Source organism: Dermochelys coriacea, chromosome 9 (genome assembly GCF_009764565.3).
Source record: "Dermochelys coriacea isolate rDerCor1 chromosome 9, rDerCor1.pri.v4, whole genome shotgun sequence".
Taxonomy (NCBI): Eukaryota; Metazoa; Chordata; order Testudines; family Dermochelyidae; genus Dermochelys; species Dermochelys coriacea.
The window spans coordinates 65,115,353-65,136,895 of NC_050076.1; the positions used below are offsets into that span (position 1 = coordinate 65,115,353).

Here is a 21,543-nt window from a genome sequence, read left to right on the forward strand (position 1 = left end):
CCTACCAGCAAATGCAGCTTTTCATAGAGAAATTCAGCTCCAGGGAGGGGCTGGACTAATCCTGAATTTACATTAATTTGATGGAAATTGACAAGATATTAACCATTTGGGGTCAGAGACCTCTCCATTTGCCCTGAAAAAGAAGGCCTCTGATCTGCAAGTGTGCAATGCGGTCACTAGGAGACATGTACACATCTCTACAACATCTCTGCTCACCACTTCTACTCTAATGGGTCTGTGCAGCCCCCCATGCTAAATGGCCACGATGGGAAGGGAGAGTGACCTTAACTAGCATGGCAATGATAAAAACAACAAACAAGTGAGATGAACTGCATCTTCTTACGTTAAGGAGCTGAAGTTGGGGTCATCAGGGCTGCATCAACCGGAAAGATGGCTCTGCCACCTCCAGGGGCCTGGTATATTTTTCAAATCCTATTAACCTCATTGTGTTATAGGCCAGATCCAACCCTGGTATACAGTTCCATTAACTTCAATGGAGGGATGAATTTGGCCCACTGAGATACAACAGGAAGCAAAAACATGCAAGGTCTGTTAAAGAAGCACGTCATTTCTTTTCCTCAGAGAGAGCAAATGGGCCGTGTTAACAGATTGTCTTTCCCAAGGGGGTTTTCTCAGAGATCGGTAACACAGGGGGATAGGTAAGTATCCTTTGCTGTGGCTTGGGAAAACTGTCAAACTGCGCGCGCGCGCGCACACACACACACACACACACACACACACACACACTATCTAACCTGCCTACAATTTCCAGGATACCCAGCGTCTGCAAGCAAGGATATTATAGGCTTACTGTGACTACAGCACTCGGGCATTAGCTAGTTCAGAGAATTGGGATGATAGTCCATACACCCCGTGTACCTTAATTCTGCAAGTACAGTGACATTATAGGATCCTTTGGGGGCTCCAACTCCTGGAATGCTTAGTTTGTAAACATGCAGGGTGCAGATGGCCCATCCTGCATGGTAAGAGCCATGGGTATATAAGCAGTCGGAATGAAACTTATCACACCCACAGGTCATTACAGGGAGGGTGTAGGCTAAAGCACTTGCTGGTAGGCAGAGAAACCTTTCAGAGGTTCCTTTGCATCACAAAACAGCTTGCGCTAAGCAGGGTTGATGCCCAGGCTCACCGTTGAAGGCTGTGTGGTCCCAGGTGAGGAGCTTGGATTGGGGGATTTCCCAGCTGAAGCTCAGGTACCGAGGCAGAACAGGGAATGGCGTTTTAAGCAGCAAGATTCCAAGAGAGGCAGAGGCCCCACACAGCTGCTTCTCGCGGACAGAGCAGAGGTGAGCAGGTTGCTGCAAGAGGGAGTTGCCTGGCTGCAGTTGTGACCAAGGAAACAGCTAATAAATAAACAAACAGTTACATCAAGAATACACAAGGGGTGAAATCCCAGCCCCAGTGAAGTCAACAGGTGTTTTGCCATAGACCTTAAGGGGGCCAACATTTCATCCCCTGACCCTGGGTCACCAATTCCTCCTCCAAATGGATCTGCAAAGCCCCGACACCTATTGCTGCTTGGCAAAGGGAAATATCATGTAGAAAAATACATGGCTCTGCTAACACCCTATGAGTTTCCCACTGTAAACAAAAGACAGGTAGTTGAGTCTTGCCACAGCTTTGTGTCTTTAGAACATGTGTCCCTTGTACATCCAGTCATGATTAGAGAGCAGAGAGAGACATTTTTGCACATAAAGGAACAGGTGCTGTCAGCCCCAAGCACACTGCTAATGTCACCCTAGGCCTCTGTAGCTCAAGTAAAATTCAAGCGGCCGCTTTATCCAGTGGTTTGGGAACAGAATGCCTAGCAAAATGCCATTCTCCAAGACAGCATGACCTAGTAAAACGTGTCCAGGAAAATTGCTCTTCAACCTAATGAACCAAGTACTAAATAGACACAACAAGAGTGTTTCTGCCTATTGAGTAAGATGTTCATACAGGAAAACACAGCCTAGTAAGGTAGGGAATAGGTTTTTCCTATCCCCACCATCAGCTCCTGTTCAGGGCTATAGTGAGTCTGACCTACAGGGCTACGCGGAACCAGATGACATTCGATTTGCAGACAGATAGGGTTTGGGCTGGATTTCTTCCCATCAGGTTTTAGTCTCTTGAACATATGGACTCAGGCACTGGAAAAGAAGTATTTACATAACATAGTGTGTTATAAAAGCAAATACCAAAATACATTAATGAGCATCTGGTTTATGGTTCAGTTTCTCTCTTGCGGTTTAGAAGGATCAGCATTCCCATCAGATAACAAAGGGCATCCTCCTCACCAGCCCCATCAGAAAAGGGAGAAGTGACTACATCAATACTTATGTACCCCCACCTAGGCCATGTCGGGGCCTAGAAGTCCCCACTGACTCCCAAGTACAAGGCGCTGAGTTACTGGAGTTCTGATCTCTAAGGCCAGAAAGAGGACAGCAGGCTCCCTGCAGAAGCTCGAAGGAAATGTTAGCAGCAGCAGAGGTCAGTCTCATGCTTTTACTGACCTGCGAGGTCTTGGATAAAGGCAGCAAGGAGAGAGATATACCTGAGTGGGAGCTACTGGAATCACCTGTCTCCTCTCTACTCAGTTCCCAGCCCTCCAAGGCTGGCAGCAGCACTTCTATGGGTTCAAGATAAGTCTCATAAAAGGCATTGGGAGCAATGCGTTCCTGGAAATACCATCTCAGCACCATGCAGAACACAGCCAGAGCTGACATCTGTGGCCCTCACTCCTGCCCTTTGGATTTAGCTTCTTCTTCTTCCTCCAGGGGGCTGTCTGAACTGTCCGAGAAGAATTCGTCCTGGTTGTACTGCTTTACCCTGGACTCCAAGACAGTGATGCGCTGTTTGAGCTTCAGCTGGGCAGCATTGTACTCAGTCAGGAGCCGGGAAAAACGGGTGTGCAGCGTGTCCAGGAGGGACTCCAGCCTCTCCAGCTTCTGTTCCGTGTCCTTCCCTTCCGTGCTCTCTGCGGCCGCGGACTCATCCAGAAGCCCTTCTTTGATCAGGATCTCCCGGCCACGCTCCTCCAGGACCCGCTTGGCATCAGGGTACTCGGTCACTGCTTCCATCAAGTCATCCTTCGACAGGCAGAAGAGATCGGCGTAGCCAAGGCTTCGGATGTTGGCCGTGCGCCGGTTGCCCATTTTGCTCCCTTTGATGTTGAGGATGCTGATCTCGCCAAAGCAGCTTCCCGCAGTGAGTAAAGCGTACTGGGTCACACCATCATCCGCCACCACAGCCAGCTTTCCTTCCTTGATGATGTACATCTCCTTGCCGATGTCCCCCTTTCGGCAAATGTAATCTCCTGGACTGAAAACCTGTGGTCGAAGTTTCAGCACTAGCTCCACCAGCAGACCAGCCTCACAATCCTGGAAGATCCTCACCTTCTTCAAAGTCTCCAGGTGGACATTGATGGCAATCTCTGCCCTCAGCTTGTCAGGGAGGTTTTTGAGGACCTCGCGCTCATCCACAGCCTTCTTGTTGGTCCACAGGTAGTCGAACCACTTGATAACTTTGGCCTCCATGTGCCTGCTGACCTTGCGGAACTGCATGTAGTGCTTGATGGCATCTATCTTGGCCTGGAACTCTGCCCTGGTAGCATTCATGTTGGAGATCATGGAGCCCACATTCCCCACAATGGTGGCAAAGATGAGGACACCGATGAGGAAGTCGACAATGACGAAGAGGTACTCCTCGTCGCGCTCAGGGGGCGGGGTCTCCCCAATGGTGGTCAGGGTCAGAGTGGACCAGTAGAGGCAGTAGACATATTCTCTGGCAAGATAGCCATACTCAGGGTCGGTGATATTGGGGTACACCCAGGTGTCTGTCCCAAACCCGATGGCCTTGGAGATGGCATAGTAAATACAGGCGTTCCAATGGATAATGATCAGGATGTAGAGAACCAGGTTGCTGATCCTGAAGATATTTGGGTAGCTGGTTCTGGTCTCAGTCCGGTCAAAGAACTCAAACATGCGAGAGAAGCGAAGCAGCCGGTTGAAGCGTAGTTCAGGATGATGTAATCCTACTGCAAGATAGGCCAGGTCTGTTGGCAGGATGGAGAGGATGTCCAGCTTGAATTGTAAGGTGGTGATGTAGTTATCCCGTAGCTTCTTCGGGTCCCTGACCAGCAGACCCTGTTCCAAAAAACCTACCGGAGAACAAGGGGAAGAATTATCCTGGCTCAGATAGGTTTGTTCTCCTGGCTTTGGGCTATGCATTCAACCAACATACACATATAGTAATTAAAATATTTCTAATTCCGCCTGATCTGCTCAGTCTACAAGTCTTTGCCAGCCCTCGAGTACTTCATCTGGAAAAAGCCACATAAAGGTATTACTTAGGGATTTACTCTGATGACACAGAGATAGGAGGACACACATTCACTGCATATAGCAAATTATATCAGAGCTCTTCAGTGACCGACAGAAATTGTAAAGCAACCAGCTACGTTCTGGGAACATTAAATTCTACTGTTTTTTCCATTTAAATTACTCTTTAACTTAACAGATACCAAACCAGAGACATAGACCTAAAGCTGTGCCCAAATACTAATGGTCATGTGGGTAATTTTGTATAATTATTCATAGGTTGAAGTTAAAAGCTGTGGATGATGAATTTTTCATTTTGAAACAGTCTGTTTTACAGAGTTTTTAATAAAAAGAAAAGGAGTACTTGTGGCACCTTAGAGACTAACAAATTTATTTGAACATAAGCTTTCATGAGCTACTGCTCCGATGAAGTGAGCTGTAGCTCACGAAAGCTTATGTTCAAATAAATTCGTTAGTCTCTAAGGTGCCACAAGTACTCCTTTTCTTTTTGCGAATACAGACTAACACGGCTGCTACTCTGAGAGCTTTTAATGAGATTCTTTCTCCAGAGGCCGTTTCCTGCCTGCTAACACCAAGGTATGGATTAAGCCAGTGGCTCTCAACCTTTCCAGACTACTGTACCCCTTTCAGGAGACTGATTTGTCTTGTGTATCCCCAACTTCATCTCACTTAAAAACTACTTGCTTTCAAAATCAGACATCAAAATACAAAAGTGTCACAGCACACTAGTACTGAACAATTGCTCACTGTCTTATTTTTACCATAGAATTATAAAATAAATCAATTGGAATATAAATATTGTACTTATATTTCAATGCATAGAACAGTATAAACAAGTCATTGTCTGTATGAAATTTTAGTTTGCACTGACTTCACTAGTGCTTTGTAGGTAGCCTGTTGTAAAACTAGGCAAATAGCTAGATGAGTTGATGTACCCCTGGAAGACCTCTGCGTACCCCTAAGGGTAGAGGTATCCCTGGTTGAGAACCACTGGATTAAGCCACTCTTCTGAAAGCAACCCCAGATCAGGCCAGCCCCTCACAGCTTATATCAGATCTCAGGTGATAACATTAAAACAAACCCTTCCCAGGCTAGGCAGCCTCTTTGCTCACCTGTGCGCAGTCGAATGACAATATCGGTGATGTAGATACAGTCCGAGACATAGTCCAGCACCAGCCAATGGATCCAGTAGTCACTCTGGAGGTCACTGAAACAGGCCCTGCAGGAGAAGCACATGGCAGTTATCAAGATAAAAAAACCAACTCAAACCCATCACCTATACTGAACAAAGGTGGATACTGGGTTCCTGCAGGCTGTGGTGTCACAGTGGGCACCAGGGCTGATCGCTGACAATTGCCAGCCATCCCCTCACTCCTCGGAAATTAAGTCCATCATGTCTGCGACGTCTGCCCTCCACTAAGCGAAGCAGTGATGCTACTGAAACTGCCTCCCATACACAACAGCATAATGCCGCTCTGCCACCCCACGCTCGGTTGCGACCAGCCCAGCACATGCAGCTAACCTAGATGGAAGTGGCTTTGCCTTTCCAGAGCCATGAGAACAGAAAAATGGGGATTTTTTGCCATTCATGCAACAAGGTCAGGCACTTCCCATGGGCCCCCTCATGGCCAGGGTGGGTCTGCCTCAATTTCCCTCCATGGACTCCTCAGATATTCCCAAGATATTCACAAGTCCAACAGCAGCCTTTTTGGGGTCTGACTTATTAGCATAAAATTCAAAAATAAACCCCAAAAGTCTTTCACCTTGGCCTTATGCCAGGGACAGCCTCACCTCCCTGAGGTACCATCTCTTACTGCTCTCAGAGCCGCTGGACAAGATGCAAGGCTTGGCCTTCTTTCTTTGCCTTCTCCCCAAAAGGAAAACAAAAACTTCCAACTAGGGCTTTCTACCCAGGCGCAACTCCCTCCCAGAGGGATCACTGCAGGAGACACTCTTCCTTCAACTTCACACTGCAGTCACCGCACCCCAGCTGTCTACTGGCCACTACTTCCCACCCCCCACACCTCCAATTTAGACACATAACCACCTCTCACATGATCTAATTCATCCTCTCTGCCTAGGGAGGCAAATCAGCTATATCATAGGTGAGCCGAGCCCTCCCTCCCTTTGAAAGGGCCAGCCACCCTGTGACAAGCAGCCTCAGAAACAAACAATGCAAAACATAAACCAGTCTTCAGCTGGCCGATGCTGGTCTTAGAGATGGCATCTAAGGTGGTGGAAGAGTTACAGAACAGTCACCCTGGAATGCTCCCTACTCACCTTGCCACAAGCAAGCACCAGTTATAAAGGACAGGCACAGCAATGACAAGCAGCCAGTGGTAATACCAGTCTCCAGCAGGATCCACCACAAACAGCTCCCATTTCTTCCTGAAAATAGAAACCAAGGCAACTAGAGCGTCAGAGACTGCATGTGGTTAACGGCACAAGCAGCATCAATTACAGCTTGGTTTAATTATCATATCAAGCACTGAGTCCCTTCCATCTAAAGAGCACTAAGCACCTGCCAAGGTTTATCAGTTAACCATCCTCCACCCAACACCCCTTTGCAGTAGGTAAAAAATGAGCTCACTCAATTTACAGATGGGGAAACTGAGGCACAGAGCAGCTAAGTGACTTGCCCAAGGTCACCCAGCATGTCAGTGGCAGAATCAGGAATAGAACCAAGGTCTTTGATTTCCAAGCTGCTGTTGCCATCACTAGACAACATGCTCTCTCATATAGAATCCTAGAACAGTATGTGTCAGTATAATAGATACAGCTCTGAGATAGTTTATAACTCTAATATTGATTCGGGCAGAGTGAAATGCATATCCATGCAGTTTAGGGGCACACAAGGCGCCACACTAAGGAAGGAAAGGGGTTGCTTTAGCAGCTAGTACTATAGAATTGCCATTTCAGCTCTGCTCTGTGCTGCCTGCAGTCTGCTCACTGAGTCACTGGGTCCAGCCTTTGAACTGTTCCCAAGTGTCTGATCCTGCTTATCTAGGGACTGAGCAGATGCACCAGATGCGTGTGCTGCAATTGCTATATTTCACTGGAGGAGAGAGGGGACAGAAACTCTGCTTCTGAACTGATAGGCTTGTCTCTCTTTCACTCTGTGCCAAGAGGACAAAACTCCCCACAGCCTTTGAGTTTACAAAAATCCCTCCCCAAGATAGAAAATGGCTCATTTGCCAACAAATTTCACCCTTTTCCATTTGGCAATTGCCAGTTTCCTCACCCTCCAGTGCTCTTTCTGCCATATTCAAAACCAGCATCTTCTGGCCTTTTGTTTATGCCCCTGGTTTTGCACAGCACAGGTGTCATCAGCAGGAATACACCGAGTTTTGGGAATAACGCATTTGGCAAAGCCTGGAGAGTAGGTTCTCATACGGTTTTGGTAGGGCCACAACAACAATGGTAGTTCAACATGACTCTAAAAATGGGTCATGTGTTTTCAGAGAAACGGACAGTCTTCTACTGTGTCTGCACATCACATAGCTGATCTCAGAGGCAGCACCTAGGCCACCAGCTCCCAAACTGTGGGTCATGACCCCAAATGAGGTTGTGCCATCAGCAAATGGGGTTGTGCTGATCCCTAGTGTGGACATAGGTGCTGGAACTAGGGGTGCTGCCAGATCCTCTGGCATGAAGTGGTTTCCATCATACACAGGATTTACAGTTGGTTCAATGGCTCTCAGCACCCCCACTATACAAAATTGTTCCAGCACCCGAGTGGGGAGGACACAATTTTGCTCCGCACATCGCATATGGTGCCTGCAGAGTCACAATGTATGGAAGACACCATTTTGCTCTACGAACCCCTGGTGGTCATCACGGATCGGTCAGCCCCAAGTCCACCCTAATAATTGCATTAGGATGCCAAAATACTGTGTCACAACATCACATTAATGACAATGTCAATGACAGGTATTGGCTTGATCTCTGTCCTCCATCTCTGCTCAATGAGATATTTCTCCCTAGAGAATGATGGAAATGGAAACTCCGCACCCTTAGTCATCCCTGTGTGAACCAGGTGGCCAGGGAACCCATCCTGAATTTTGTGAGACTATCCTGAATTTACAAACCCTCAAATGGAGTAATGGCCCCACATAACTTCAGGCTGACAAACATTTAACCACCACCATCTTTGGCGTCCTGTCGTATACCGTTATGGTGACATTTTGTTGCACCACAACGAGCAGATGCAGACAGATTTTGCCTGAAAGCCAAACCTCAGCAAGGTTGCAGCCCTGAGCCCAGAGCTTATTCCTGCTAAAGAGCCTCACTGTACCCCTCAGAATATACTCCAATTCCATCTCTCTGTATTCGAGTTCTGAGCCTATTTGCCTCTGATAATTAACAAGATACCCTTAACCTCACAGGGGCCAAACATTTTCTTCCGTGGCTATTAAAGTCTCAGATACAAGCCTCAGATATTTTTCTCCTGCAGAAAACAATCATTTCTCAGTGTTCTAATTACCATTTATAATGGAGGGGTCCAGACTAGTCAATGAGCTTTGCCCTTTAATTATAGAGAGGAAGAAAAGCCAGGTTACTGTTTTTCACTATGTGAGTGTGTGTAGAGCAGATGAAAGGACTGGATTTGAAAGAGCCTTTTAGAGAACTTTTTTCAGAGTAGCAGCCATGTTAGTCTGTATCTGCAAAAAGAACAGGAGTAATTGTGGCACCCTCACAATGTATGTTCTGGCAGAAGGCTTGGGCAAGGAACACACTCCCCTTCCTTTCCTGCAGATGATGAAATGAGGCTTGCAAATACAGCATCAGACAGGTGACTCACTCACTTTGTCAAAATCCCCCGGGACTTCCTCCTGGAAGGAGCTACTGCTGATGAGAGGTAGCTTGGCCTAATAGCTGCAGTATGGGTTGGGGAGCTGGAGACTAGAGTCCATTTCAAACTCTGCTTCAGACTTCTGATTTGAGCTTAAACACTCAAAACCAGGGGCTCTCAACCAGGGGATCACGAACAGCCACACTGCCTTCCCATACTGCGACTTGGACGAGGGGTCATGGCTAGATCGGAGGGGGATCCTGTTATAGGAGAGGGGGCCACCATATTGGAAAAGATAGCAAACCAGTGCTATAAGCCTTAGCTTCGCCTTTCTATAAAATGGGGACCCTACGACTTACAGACCTTTATAAAGTGCTTTGAGACAATGTGATCAAAGGCACTATGGATGTGCCAGCTATGAGCACCGTGGCAGATATAAGTGATTAGTGTAAGGGCCTAGTACAGAATCAGAGATGGCATGTGAGACTAGACAGTGAGTAAAGGGTACGCACCAACTACAGATGCAGGTGCCCCTGTCTGGGCAATGGATCGGGGACAATTTGTGTACACTGCCCCGACCAGGGCCAAGCACCAGCTTCTAGACAGTAAACACACCGATACCAAACTGTTCAGAAACAGAGTTAACTGAGCTGGGTCTGGTCCTCTGACACAGCACAGCATGGTGACCCCAGTCACCTCTAGTTTATGTGACCATCCTGCTGGTATCAGGGCACACAATCAAATCACTTAGCCCCCTTCACCGTGGGAGAGAGGAACCCAGAGGGGGGAGGAGGTCTACCACAGATAAGAAACATTTCCCTTTCTGCCAAGACGTTTTAGAGAAGAAACTCTACTTTTTGCGTTTGCTGCCGTCCTTTTCCTGGTCCCCTTGGGCATTGCCATCTCCTTCAGTCACCGTCTGGAGCTCCGGCCCATGGAACCGTTCGAGAAACGAATCTGGCCTTTGTTCCTCCTCCCGCAAGCTTTTGTTAGCCCAGTCTCTAAGCACCACGACCAGCCGGACTATCCTGTCCAGGGAGAGAAGAAGCCAGAGTCAGGAGTCTGTGCAGGTATAGAAAAATCACACATTCCCTGCCGGGACATTGTTCAGAGGCGTCACTGTGTGGTCCCAAATGCAACTGCATGGGTGCTGGTAGACTGTGCACACCTAAGCCAAATGCCCATTCTAAACCATGGAATACAGCATGAGCACCCTCCAGCCCCATGTGCTCACTGTCTCTGCATTCTAGCCCTCCACACAGCTCAACGCGCTTATTGCATGCCAGGTGAACCTGTGCAGAAACCAGCAAGTCTGAACCCCAGATCTTCAGCCCCTTTAAAGCAAAAGGGATCCAGTGTGGTGCAGAATGTCCCCGACTCCCACTGAATGCAGCAAGACAGGAGGGAGCTCAGCTCAGCACAGGATTAGGCCCTAAGCCAGGCAAATGTCACCTCTTCGGGGGGTGAATGAAAAGGCCACAGTTGTAAAAGAGCCCACTTTGCCTAGTGTGGCTGGAAAAGGATTTGCCAGAGGTGACAGGTTAATACTTCACTTTGCAAGCACAGAGCAGCTGGGCCCAAACACGCTGGTCATTTGGAGCCCCACACAGCCCCAGCAAAGGCAGTGATGGTTGAACATCCCTTCATCCACGCCTGGCTACATCTTACAAGCACAAGTACCTCGACAGAGCTCCTCTCCCTTGGATGGTAGAGTGGTCTGGCTGATCTGCATTGTCCAATGCAGCCACCCCCTGAAGCTCCAAGGAGGTGTCATCACCTGCAGACAGGACTCTGCAGAAGAGAAAAGAGATCGGGGTGACTCTCTGCTTGCTCAGTGTCCACCACCAGTTACATTAGATGAACTAGACCCTGAAGGAAGAAGAGAAGAGACCGGACATCAAGATTCTGCCCTCCCACTTCCCAGTCCTCTGCTCCTTGACCTGCGTGACTGCCTGGGGTCCCCATGTTCATTCAGACCTGGACTTCCCCCTCACCCACCTGTGCTAGAACAAAGCAAGGAGGGATCTTCTCTGTTATTTCAATCCTTGGTTTCCTCCACTCAGCCTGGAGAGATTGTTCATGGTAATATCATCTCCTTGGTGTTCCCCTCCAAGCACGTGAGTCCACTTGGCTTTCTGTGGAGAATAGGGTGGGTGTCCAGGAGGAGCTGGAGTAAAGTGACCAGGCTACTTGCACCGTGAGGTCTGGATTTCCCTTTGGATATGCACTGATTTCACCATCCCCTGCTAATTACCATTAGCATGCTAATGTGTGATTCAGGAGACAGGAGTTCAAGTCCTTGCTCCTCCAGAGACAGCATGTGTGATCTTGGGTAAGTCACTTAGCCTTCTGTGCCTCAGTTCCCATCTGTACAGTACGGATAACTACACTGCCCTGCCTCACAGACGTCTGCGAGGGTAAATACATTAATGATTATGAAGTGCTCAGATACTAGTGAAGTATTGTTACTCTTCCTCCCTGGCTCTACAGAGCACAGAAATCCTTGGCTGCTGTCACAGTTTGTCCCCACCTCTCTCCATCTTCCACTAGGTCAGCCACCATGCTGCACATCTCAAAGACATCCTTCCAGGACACGCTCAGCTGGCCTGCCTTCCAGCATCCTAGCCACATGCCCTGCCCACTGAAGCCATTGGGGCTTCTTCACTACATTTACTATTCTTGGTCCACAGACCTCCCGCAGGTCCCTATTAGATCTTCTGCATATGTCACTCTCCCTTACTAGCCCCAAAATTCATCTCAACTCTTCATTTTCAAAGGTAGTTAGCATCTTTCTTCCTTCTTAGTCAGTGCCTGGGGCTCACGTCCATATAAAACTACCAGCCTTGTGCATCTAAAGCTTGGACTTTCTCAGTAGTAGTTTGGAGCTAAACATTCCCTGTGGAGCAAAGTAACAGGTATTCCCACTCTGTAACTGGGCCTTACTTTCTTCTCTCACCGAACTGTTCTTGGGCATCAGTGCACAGAGGTATTGAAACTATCTAATTTGTTACTATTTCAATGGTGGCATATAAGCATCTAAGACAGATAGCACCTTCAGTGTTATTGACTACAGTAGGAGAGGTTGGGATCTCTCAGGGGTATTCCCCAAAGCTCCAATACATTTTAAGTAGTTGGTGTCTGCACCCTTTTCTAACAAAGGGCACATACTGTGGGCATTGGCTGACCCATACACAGCCTTCCTGGAATCTGCCCAATGCCTCAACCAGGGCTGCAACTCCAAATCTAAGCATCCCTCAGGCTCCTACCTGGATTCTTCCTGTAGTACCCATCTCTCTCTGGCCTGAGAGAAAAGCGATTCAGCCTTTATCTTCTGGAGCAGCATTAAGAAGACACTGTCTGGTCTGCCTGCCAGGCTGAGCCAGCAGAATAGCTCTGCTCCCCACTTCAAAACTGGGTGTCCAGGAGATGCCTTCCACACATACACACTTTCCCCATATTGATTAGAGGTTCCCTATACCACTCTGGTTGCTTTCAGTTTGAGTTCCCCAGGAGCTGGGTTGTGCTGTCCAGATCCTTCTATTATGCCTTGCCTGAGAGGGCCAGGTACCCCCCCCCAAAGGACTCTGAGGCCCACCGGTCCTTTCACCCCTACTAATAGACTCCCCTTCTCTAGCGAACCATTCCTGTTCCAAACTGAAGAGCTGCCTGACCTGCTGGGAGTGAGCTTGGGCCGCTCCGGATCATCTTCAGTACTAGTTGTGACGGACAACTGGGGGAGGCAGCTGGCAGGCGAATTCTTCAGACCATTACTCTGTCCCTTCATCCTCCATGTGAGAAAGCAGCCGGCATGCACCCTGCCCCAGGAAGCAGGAAAGAGCAGAAAATAACTAAGATCTGAAAAATATATGGCACACACGTGTCACACCCCATGCAGGGCTGTCCCCCACCCCCTATACACAGCACTTGTGAAGGCTTCTGCTGTTGGAAGAGGATGCATCCAAGAACAAAGGCTTTGCTGACCCAGATCATACTAAAAGGGTGTTCCCCATTCTGCCTCCAGCAGTGGCCTCTACCATGCATTTCATCTAGGGTTGCCAGGTGTCCGATTTTCGACTGGAATGCCTGGTCAAAAAGGGACCCTGGCAGGCCATTAGAAGTCCGGTTGGCGGTGCAGTGGGGGCCCAGGGCTAAGACAGGCTCCCCGCCTGCACTAGCTCTGTGTGGCTCCTGGAAGCGGCTGCCGGGTCCTTGCGGCCCCTATGCCATGGCCAGCCAGGGAGGCTCCGTGTGCTGCCCCTGCCCCAGTGCCAGCTCTGCAGCTCCCATTGGCCAGGAACCACGACCAGTGGGAGCTGCGGGGATGGGAGCTGCAGGCGCAAGGGCTGCACGCGGAGCCTCCCTGACCACCCACACGCCTAGGGCTGCAGGGACCTGGCAGTTGCTTCCTGGGAGCTGTGGTAAGTGCCCCCAAACCCTCTGTCCCAGCCCAGAGTCCCCTCCTGCATCCAAACTCCCTACATGCATCCTGCATCCCACACACCTCAACATTCCAACCTCTTGCTCCAGCCCTGAGCCCCCTTCTGCACCCCAAAACCCTCATCCCTGGCCCCACCTCATAGCCTGCATCCCCAGCCGAAGTCCTTACCCACCCCTTGCACCCTAACCCCTGGCCCGGAGCCCTCTCCCACAAGCTGAATCCCTCATTTCTGGCCACACCCAGAGCCCACACCCCCAGCCCAGAGCCCATACCCCCTGCATCCCAACCCCCTGGCTGGAGCCCTCTCCTGCACCCCAAACCACTCATTCCCAGCCCCACCCCAGAGCCTGCACCCCCAGCTGGAGCCCTCCCCCCTCCCACACCGCAACTCCCTGCCCCAGCCCAGTGAAAGTGAGGGGGAAGAGTGAGCGATGGAGGGAGCGAGGATGGAGTGAACAGGGGCAAGGCCTCAGAGAAGGGGCGGGGCAGGGGTGTTCAGTTTTGTGCCATTTGCAACCCTAATTTCACCTTAAAAGGCGGCTATCACAAACCATGGTTTTATGAATAAATCTCGTTGTGTACTATCCACATGCAGGTTTAGGGTTACCCCACAGGGCTAGAAACAGGAAGCCTGCGTTCTAGACTCCCCAAGGGGCTGTCAGCAAAGTACTTAATCTCTGTGCTTGACAGTCTCCCCATCCGTAGTCCAGCAAGAACCACACTTACTAGCCTGTCTCATGGGACATGGCTGGGAGCAGTCTTCTGACTACATTTTAAAAGCATGTGCCTCTCTTGACAAGGGTGTAAGTGTGTATGCGTACAGAGAGATCACATGAGGCAGAGAAAAAATTGTCTCCTCTCTCTCCTCTGTACTGATCTTTCTCTATTTCTCCCTATTTTTCTTTTCCGTAAGCTCTGCCTCTCTCTTCCTCCCTTCCCTCATCCCCTCTTGCTCCACTCTGCTTCTTCCATGCCGCCCTCCCTTCCCCAATCTCCCTCCCCCATGGCCCTCCATTGTGCTGTGCAAGTGGAAAGACGCTCTCGCACTAGCTCTAATCTTTGCACCGTTACCAGGGTGACGGCATCAACATCAAGCACTGCTCTAACAACAGGTGCCAGCTGCTCCAGGGGCTGCAACCTCAGCAAGGTAATGAGGCCCCCCAGAGGGAGCATGCAGGGAGGAGCAGCTCCTTCAACCCCCCATCCCCTTGTGAATACTCAATAGTTATGGAAGCAGAAGACTCCAGGCAGTGAAGAAAGTCAAAGCTACCCTGTCACCGAGGTGCTGCTGAAGGCCTGTCGTGCAGCCAGGGCTGGCAGCGCCTGGTACCTGTTTGCTTACAAAGAAACCTGACCCGCAGGGCAGCAGCCCTGAAGTTTGCCCAGCATGCCACGAGCCTCATCTCCGCTGCGTTTGAAATTAAGGCTAGTCATTAAAATGGGCCTTTCTGAGCCTCTGATGGGCAGCCGTCACTGCCCTGCTCAAGATAGCAGCGGGGAAACCATAATTGATACATGAACAATGCTGCGGAGTTGTTAGAGCAGGGGGTCTCCAGGTTTATCATAGTGTGCACCACATCTTAGTAGAGAGACTGCCTCTTCCCCCCCCCCCCCCCCCACCCCCATCCCCACCCTGCCAATCACGACTCTGGAACTTCCCTGTGGCAACCAGGGCACCAGGATTCTTTTAATGCAATTTAGCAGCTGGAAACCAGGAAGAGATTCAGCCCAGCTCTCCCCATCAAGTGCCCCAGAGACCAGCTCTGTATTAGACAGTAACAGCTTCTTTTATTTCTAAGGGGAGGAGGGAAGATTTTATACTCCCCCAGAATAATCCCCAATTCACTTTTATAATGCACCCAGGGCTAAGTGTTGTCTCCTTGTTCATTCAAAGTTCTAGTGCAGTATTTCAAAGATGGTCAATTCAGCCCCTTTGAATTGTTTAAATATCTAGGCAGACTCAGGGGGTGGGGACATTTGTCCTTACACCTGACAAATTGTGCAGAGTGGAACTATCTGCCCATGATACAGAAGCAAAAACGGGTCTTAAGATGCACAGGGTGAATGAACCATTCCAGAGAACTCATATTCAAGTGGATCCAAGCCCCCCGCCCTTACATTATAATACCCTTTGAATCAATGATGGCTCAAGGATTGTGTAGTTGGACAGAACTCGCTGTGTTGTTTACCGTTCCTTAAATAAACCTATGACTGGCACAGAATCTCAGATCCCCCAGAATAAAAACTCTGCATGTTCTCAAATGAACTGAGGAACAGCCCCAGGTGGACCCTGCCCTATCTGAGGTAGCATGGAGGCAGGAGATGCAGGAGCTAAGGGTTGTGACCATGCCAGGCAGCTTTGATCTCCTTCTGCTACCCAGCAAGTAATGACATTTTCCCCCAGACTCAGGAGATACAGCTCAGTTTAAGTAGGGGCCCAGCTCAGAATGGGGCAGCTGCTTCAATTCAAGCAGATGCTTAGAAGTAGCATCTGAGCTGGCTCTGCCATTTCATCTTTTCCAGGTCCTGCAGCACACTGTTGAAGTCTTCGTACATCACGCCCCTCCCCAACGCACCCGAGTCCTGACTGGGGTGGTCACCTCAGCAGAGGAGAAGAAGGGAGGTTGGTTTCCAGGCCCCATTCTCTGCTGAGACTGCCTATGAAGGGGCCAGCTAGTGCCAATTCTGGTTGCTTCGGTGCGAACAGGTGTCCCTTAGGAATGGAACCGAGAACACAAAACTCACATTGCAGAGGTCACGGAACAGGAGCTTAGACACAGAAAAACTCCACATTCCCCTACAAAGCCCTGGAGCCATCCAGTCCCCCAGCAGAGAAAGTAACGTTCAGGGGGAGTGGGGTGCAAACTGGTTTGCAAGTGCTAACCTCCTGCTCCCACTGCCAGTGTCTCCCAGCATTATTTCCCAGTCAGTGTTACTGTGCCCATTTCACACTGACCCAGGAGCTCTATGATCCATGCTCTCTTCTGCCAATAGAGACCCAGCTTTGATGCTCAGACTCTTCCTTTCCAACACAGCAGGCTGGGAGCAGTAAGTCAGCAGAGTGAGTCAGTCCTGAGAAGGAGGAAACTCCTCACCGCACTCCACAAAAGTCATCCTGGCTGAGTCAGGACCCCTCCCCACGAGGGCGTAGCAGGGAATCCCCCCAGCCAGCCCTCAAGAAGGAGAAGAATTTTGTCATAATGGAGAGCTCCTCTCTCCCTGTGAGCACAAAATGGGGAGGGGTTTATTTCTGGAGGATTGTGAATTCATCCCTGTACTTCTCAAAATAGGGTCCTGGACTCAGTCACCTGTCATGTGCTACAGAATCCACTGACCAGTCTGCAGCTCAGCTGGGCACGGGGGTATCTGTTGCAATGAGGGCTGTCCATTAATCTCAGTTAACTCACACGATTAACTCAAAAAAATTAATTGTGATTAATAAATTAATTGTGCTTAATTTTTTAAAATATTTTGGATGTTTTTCTATGTTTTCAATATTAATTTAAATTACAGCACAGAATACGAAGTGCACAGTGCTCACTTATTATTTTGATTACAAATATCTGCACTGTAAAAATGAAACAAAAGAAATAGCATTTTTCAATTCACCTCATACAAGTACTGAAGTGCAATCTCTTTATCGTGAAAGTGTAATTTACAAATGCAGATTTTTTTTGGTTACATAACTGCACTGAAAAACAAAACAGTGTAAAACTTTAGAGCCTACAAGTCCACTCAGTCCTACTTCTTGTTCAGCCAATCACTAAGACAAACAAGTTTGTTTATATTGATGGGAGATACTGCTGCCTGCTTCTTATTTACAATGTCACCTAAAAGTGAGAACAGGCGTTTGCATGGCACTTCTGTAGCTGGCGTTGCAAGGTATTTACATGCCAGATATGCTAAACATTCATATGCCCCTATGTGCTTCAATTACCATTCCAGAGGACATGCTTCCATGCAGATGATGCTCATTAAAAAAAGAATGCGTCAATTAAATTTGTGACTGTACTCCTTGGGGGAGAATTGTATGTCTCCTGCTCTGTTTTACCCACATTCTACCATATATTTCATGTTATAGCAGTCTCGGAATATGACCCAGCACATGTTCGTTTTAAGAACACTTTCACAACAGATTTGACAAAATGCAAAGAAGGTTCCGATGTGAGATTTCTAAAAATAGCTACAGCACTCAATCCAAGGTTTAAGAATCTGAAGTGCCATCCAAAATCTAAGAGAAATGGGGTGTGAAGCATGCTTTTAGAAGTTTTAAAAGAGCAACACTCTGATGCGGAAACTATAGAACCCGAACCACCAAAAAAGAAAATCAACCTTCTGCTGATGGCATCTGACTCAGATGATGAAAATGAACATGCATCAGTCCACACTGCTTTGGATCATTATCAAGCAGAAACCATCATCAGCATGGAAGCATGTCCTCTGTAATGGTGGTTGAAGTATGAAGTGACACAGGAATCTTTAGTGCATCTGGCACATAAATATCTTGCGATGCCAGCTACAACAGTGCCATGCGAACGCCTGTTCTCATTTTCAAGTGACATTGTAAACAAGAAGCAGGCAGCATTATCTCCTGCAAATTGTAACCAACCTTGTTTGTCTGAGTGATTGGCTGACCAAGAAGTAGGACTGAGTGGACTTGTAGGCTCTAAAGTTTTACATTGCATTCAAAAAATAAAACAGGGTTTTTTGTATGTAATTCTACATTTGTAAGTTCAACTTTCATGATAAAGAGATTGCATGACAGTACTTGTATGAGGTGAATTGAAAAATAGATTGTTTTTACAGTGCAAATATTTTAATCAAAATAATATAAAGTGCTCACTGTGCACTTTGTATTCTGTGTTGTAACTGAAATTAATATATTTGAAAATGTAGTAAGCATCCAAAAATATTTAAAATAAATTATATTCTATTGTTTAACAGTACAATTAATCGCGCAATTCATTTTTTTAATCACTTGACAGCACTCGTTGCAATGTATGCTGTACAGATCCATCGCAGCGTGAAGTGCAGGGGTCACTAGGGCTGGTCAAACAGGGGAGATGGCAAGGCTGGGACTGCGGCAGGTCAGGACTGAGGGGCTTCAGCAGAGTGGGGGGGGGGGGAACACCCTGCACTGGACAAAGGGGTTGTGGCTGTGCTGCAGATTAGGAATCAGATCTGATGGCAGAACGTACAGCGCCTTACTGTTCTGGGCCTAGTCAAAGCTTGTGCTCTCAGTCCCAGATTTGCAGATGCTGAGGCTCACCCCAGCTTTAGGAACATGGCTGCAGAAGTCCTAGTCACGGGGGGTTCGAGTCAGAGCAGGGTCACCCACTGATGAGATGAGAGAATTGCTGCATCAGCCACTGCTCCCCCAGACCAGATATGCAGGGGATAGCTGCAGGGAGTGAAACTCCCACAGGACAAGATATTTTATAAAGAAGCCAGTCAAACTCTTTGTGGCAGAAGGGAGGCAGCTCGGCAATAATTAATGAACAGCGAGTGCTAACCTGGTTATTGGGATGTTTACTGGAGGACTATATCGGGTTCAACCACCAGCATTGTTGGGAAACAAGCAGGACGACAGAACAAAGGCTCAAGACAAAACACCTCTCAGCACACACTTGTGGGTTGTTACAGGACAATGGCAGAGTCGTTGGCCATGAAGAGACTGGCTCAACCTGCCAATGAGCCCACCAAACTGATTTTGGACAGCAGGGCCTAAATGCCTGGGAACTGAAAAGACAAAGGAACTCTCGCAGAACAGCAGCGACTCTCTCACAGGATGGTAGGGCTCTAGGTAAGATAGAGATGCATGTATGTAGACTACATTGTTTTAAAATCCTTTTCTCTAAATGTTTTATTCCTACTGTTCAGATTAAACAATACTTTGGTCTGGTTTGCAGACCCTCTGGTCAGTCAAGTCACCAGAGATCAGAGACCCCTGGAGGGCAGAAATGCCGGGACTGAACCCAGTCGGACCTGCTGAGTAAGCACAGTCAATAGGCAGAGTGCTGTAGCCCAGGGCCCGGTCCGAGTGTGGGAGATTCATGGGATTCCAGGCCAGGAGAAGAAGGTCCAAGTCCTGAGACCTGAGGGGGTGAACTCAGAATCCATGAAGGGGACAGAGGTTAAGTCCAGAACACGTCTCAGCAGAGATGAGCCCTTGACCGCATCTGTAGGAGGAAAGGGCAGTTCCAGCCCTCAGAACCTTCAGGGCTCTTGGCAGCTGGATGGGTCACCTGTCACTACCCTTGTGACCAGACCTCTTCAGCTCAGGATGGCAGATCAAACCCCGCTTAGGGAGGTGATGTCAAAGCTGTTCTTACCAGAGGGGCTGAGCAACTGAAATTCTCACAGCTGCTCAACAGACCACAGATCCCTAATGCAGTCACAGGGCAGAAACCAAACTCAGGGCTCCTAAAAGGAAATCTGTAGTCTCTTCCTGCCCAGGTCCCAGGGATGCTCAGCCTAGCTTTAAACTGTACCCATGTACCCACAGTGGGCAAACTCCTGGGAACCCCACTCCATTGCAGGTAATGTATATAGCAGGCAGAGATGCTAATAACAGACAAGTACAGAGTGGATACATCACAAACAATGCAGCGGCTTAAAAAGACACTCCGTGGAGACACAGACATGCACATTGAAATACACAAAGATCCACGGACAATAGCCACCAAGTACACATGCATTAACAGGGATGTATTCCCTTAACACCACATGTTCCTACATTAAAGACAGGCTGCATGGACACAATTATACACACAAATTTCTCATTCGCATATGCACCATACACTAAATAATGCATATAGATTATATACAGGAAATGCAAATAATGACACTTATGCAGCATGCAGAGGAGATGAGCACATGCATGCATGCGTGCATGCAAGCAATGTATTATAAACTGAAGTTCTTGGTCTACAAGAACACAGATATACCAACATACAACAGAGGGGCAATGATATCCACACACCCCACATCATAGTCATATAGAGTGCAATGCATCTGGCATATGTACACATCCAGCTATGCATGACGAGTAGATTCATAGACTTTAAGGTCAGAAGGGACCATCATGATCATCTAGTCTGACCTCCTGTACATTGCAGGCCACAGAACCTCACCCACTCCTGTAATGGGCCCCTAACCTCTGGCTGAGTTACTGAAGTCCTCAAACTGGGATTTAAAGAAGAATTCATGCTGGGTTACAGGATTTAAGTTACAGAGAATCCACCATTTACACTAGTTTAAACCAGCAAATGACCCATGCCCCATGCTACAAAGGAAGACGAAAAGCCCCCAGGGTCTCTGCCGATCTGACCCGGGGGGAAATTCCTTCCCAACCCCCGGAACACACACAGGTCTGTATGAAATATACACATGCACACTGTGAGATGGGGAAACAATCACATATGGGACACTCCCAGGTTGGAGCTGAACAAGCCCTTTTACTTACTAATCAGACGTCCCGCGCAGCGTCAAGTGACAAAACTCAGCCTCAGAGCAGCTTTTGCTATCACAAGCAATTTGCTCCAGTTGGCTCAGCCTCTCCAGTGCAGTGCTGTCTGAACCAGTCGCTCACCTCCAAGTTCCTGTCTCAGTGCAGAAGGTGGATTCAGCAAACCACAAACTTCTGTTATCTCCAGGGGCAACCAGGAGCTGACTGGGGACTCATCACCCCAATAATTTTAAGCAGCTTCTAGGACTGAACTAATTTAGGATTTTAACTCCACATACTGATTTGAAAAGAAACAGCTCTGTCCCTGTCCAAGGTGCTGCCTTTCGCCTGGACTCAGGAGCTCGGCTAATAGACCATGGGGCAAGGCTGTAGCTTATAGCCAAGAAATGAAGTAAACTTTGAGATGAAAGGGAGTGGGGCAGCCGGTGCCCCCAACATTAGTGAAAGAGTCTCCGAGCTGGTCTGTCTCTCCCCCATGCTACAGCGTGCGCATCCCCTGCATGGT

The 21,543-nt window shown here is 48.4% G+C and overlaps 1 protein-coding gene across 2 annotated transcripts; it reads right to left on the reverse strand.

Annotated features, from left to right (window-relative positions):
• Positions 1-768: 768 nt before the first annotated feature.
• CNGA2 (cyclic nucleotide gated channel subunit alpha 2) lies at positions 769-16,964 on the reverse strand. 2 transcript variants are annotated; one of them, XM_038415635.2, is made up of 7 exons: positions 16,147-16,964; positions 12,804-12,947; positions 10,813-10,923; positions 9,987-10,160; positions 6,621-6,728; positions 5,453-5,559; positions 769-4,159 (listed from the first exon to the last, which is right to left on the reverse strand). In XM_038415635.2, the coding sequence occupies exons 2-7, from the start codon at positions 12,914-12,916 to the stop codon at positions 2,736-2,738; spliced, it is 2,037 nt and encodes a 678-aa protein (XP_038271563.1). In that variant the 5' UTR covers positions 12,917-12,947; positions 16,147-16,964; the 3' UTR covers positions 769-2,735. The 2 variants fall into 2 exon arrangements, with proteins under 2 accessions (XP_038271563.1, XP_043348209.1); XM_043492274.1 differs by lacking the exon at positions 16,147-16,964 and adding an exon at positions 14,921-14,973.
• Between the last annotated feature and the right edge of the window lie 4,579 nt (positions 16,965-21,543).

Coding starts and splice junctions, on each gene's coding strand:
- CNGA2 (XM_043492274.1), bottom strand. CDS start 14,973: ATGAGGCTCGTGGCATGCTGGGCAAACTTCAGGGCTGCTGCCCTGCGG. Junction 10,924..12,803: donor CCCAAGCTCACTCCCAGCAG/GTCAGGCAGCTC, acceptor TCTCTTCTGCAG/AGTCCTGTCTGCAGGTGATG. Junction 5,560..6,620: donor TGGTGCTTGCTTGTGGCAAG/GTGAGTAGGGAG, acceptor CTTCTCCTGCAG/GGCCTGTTTCAGTGACCTCC.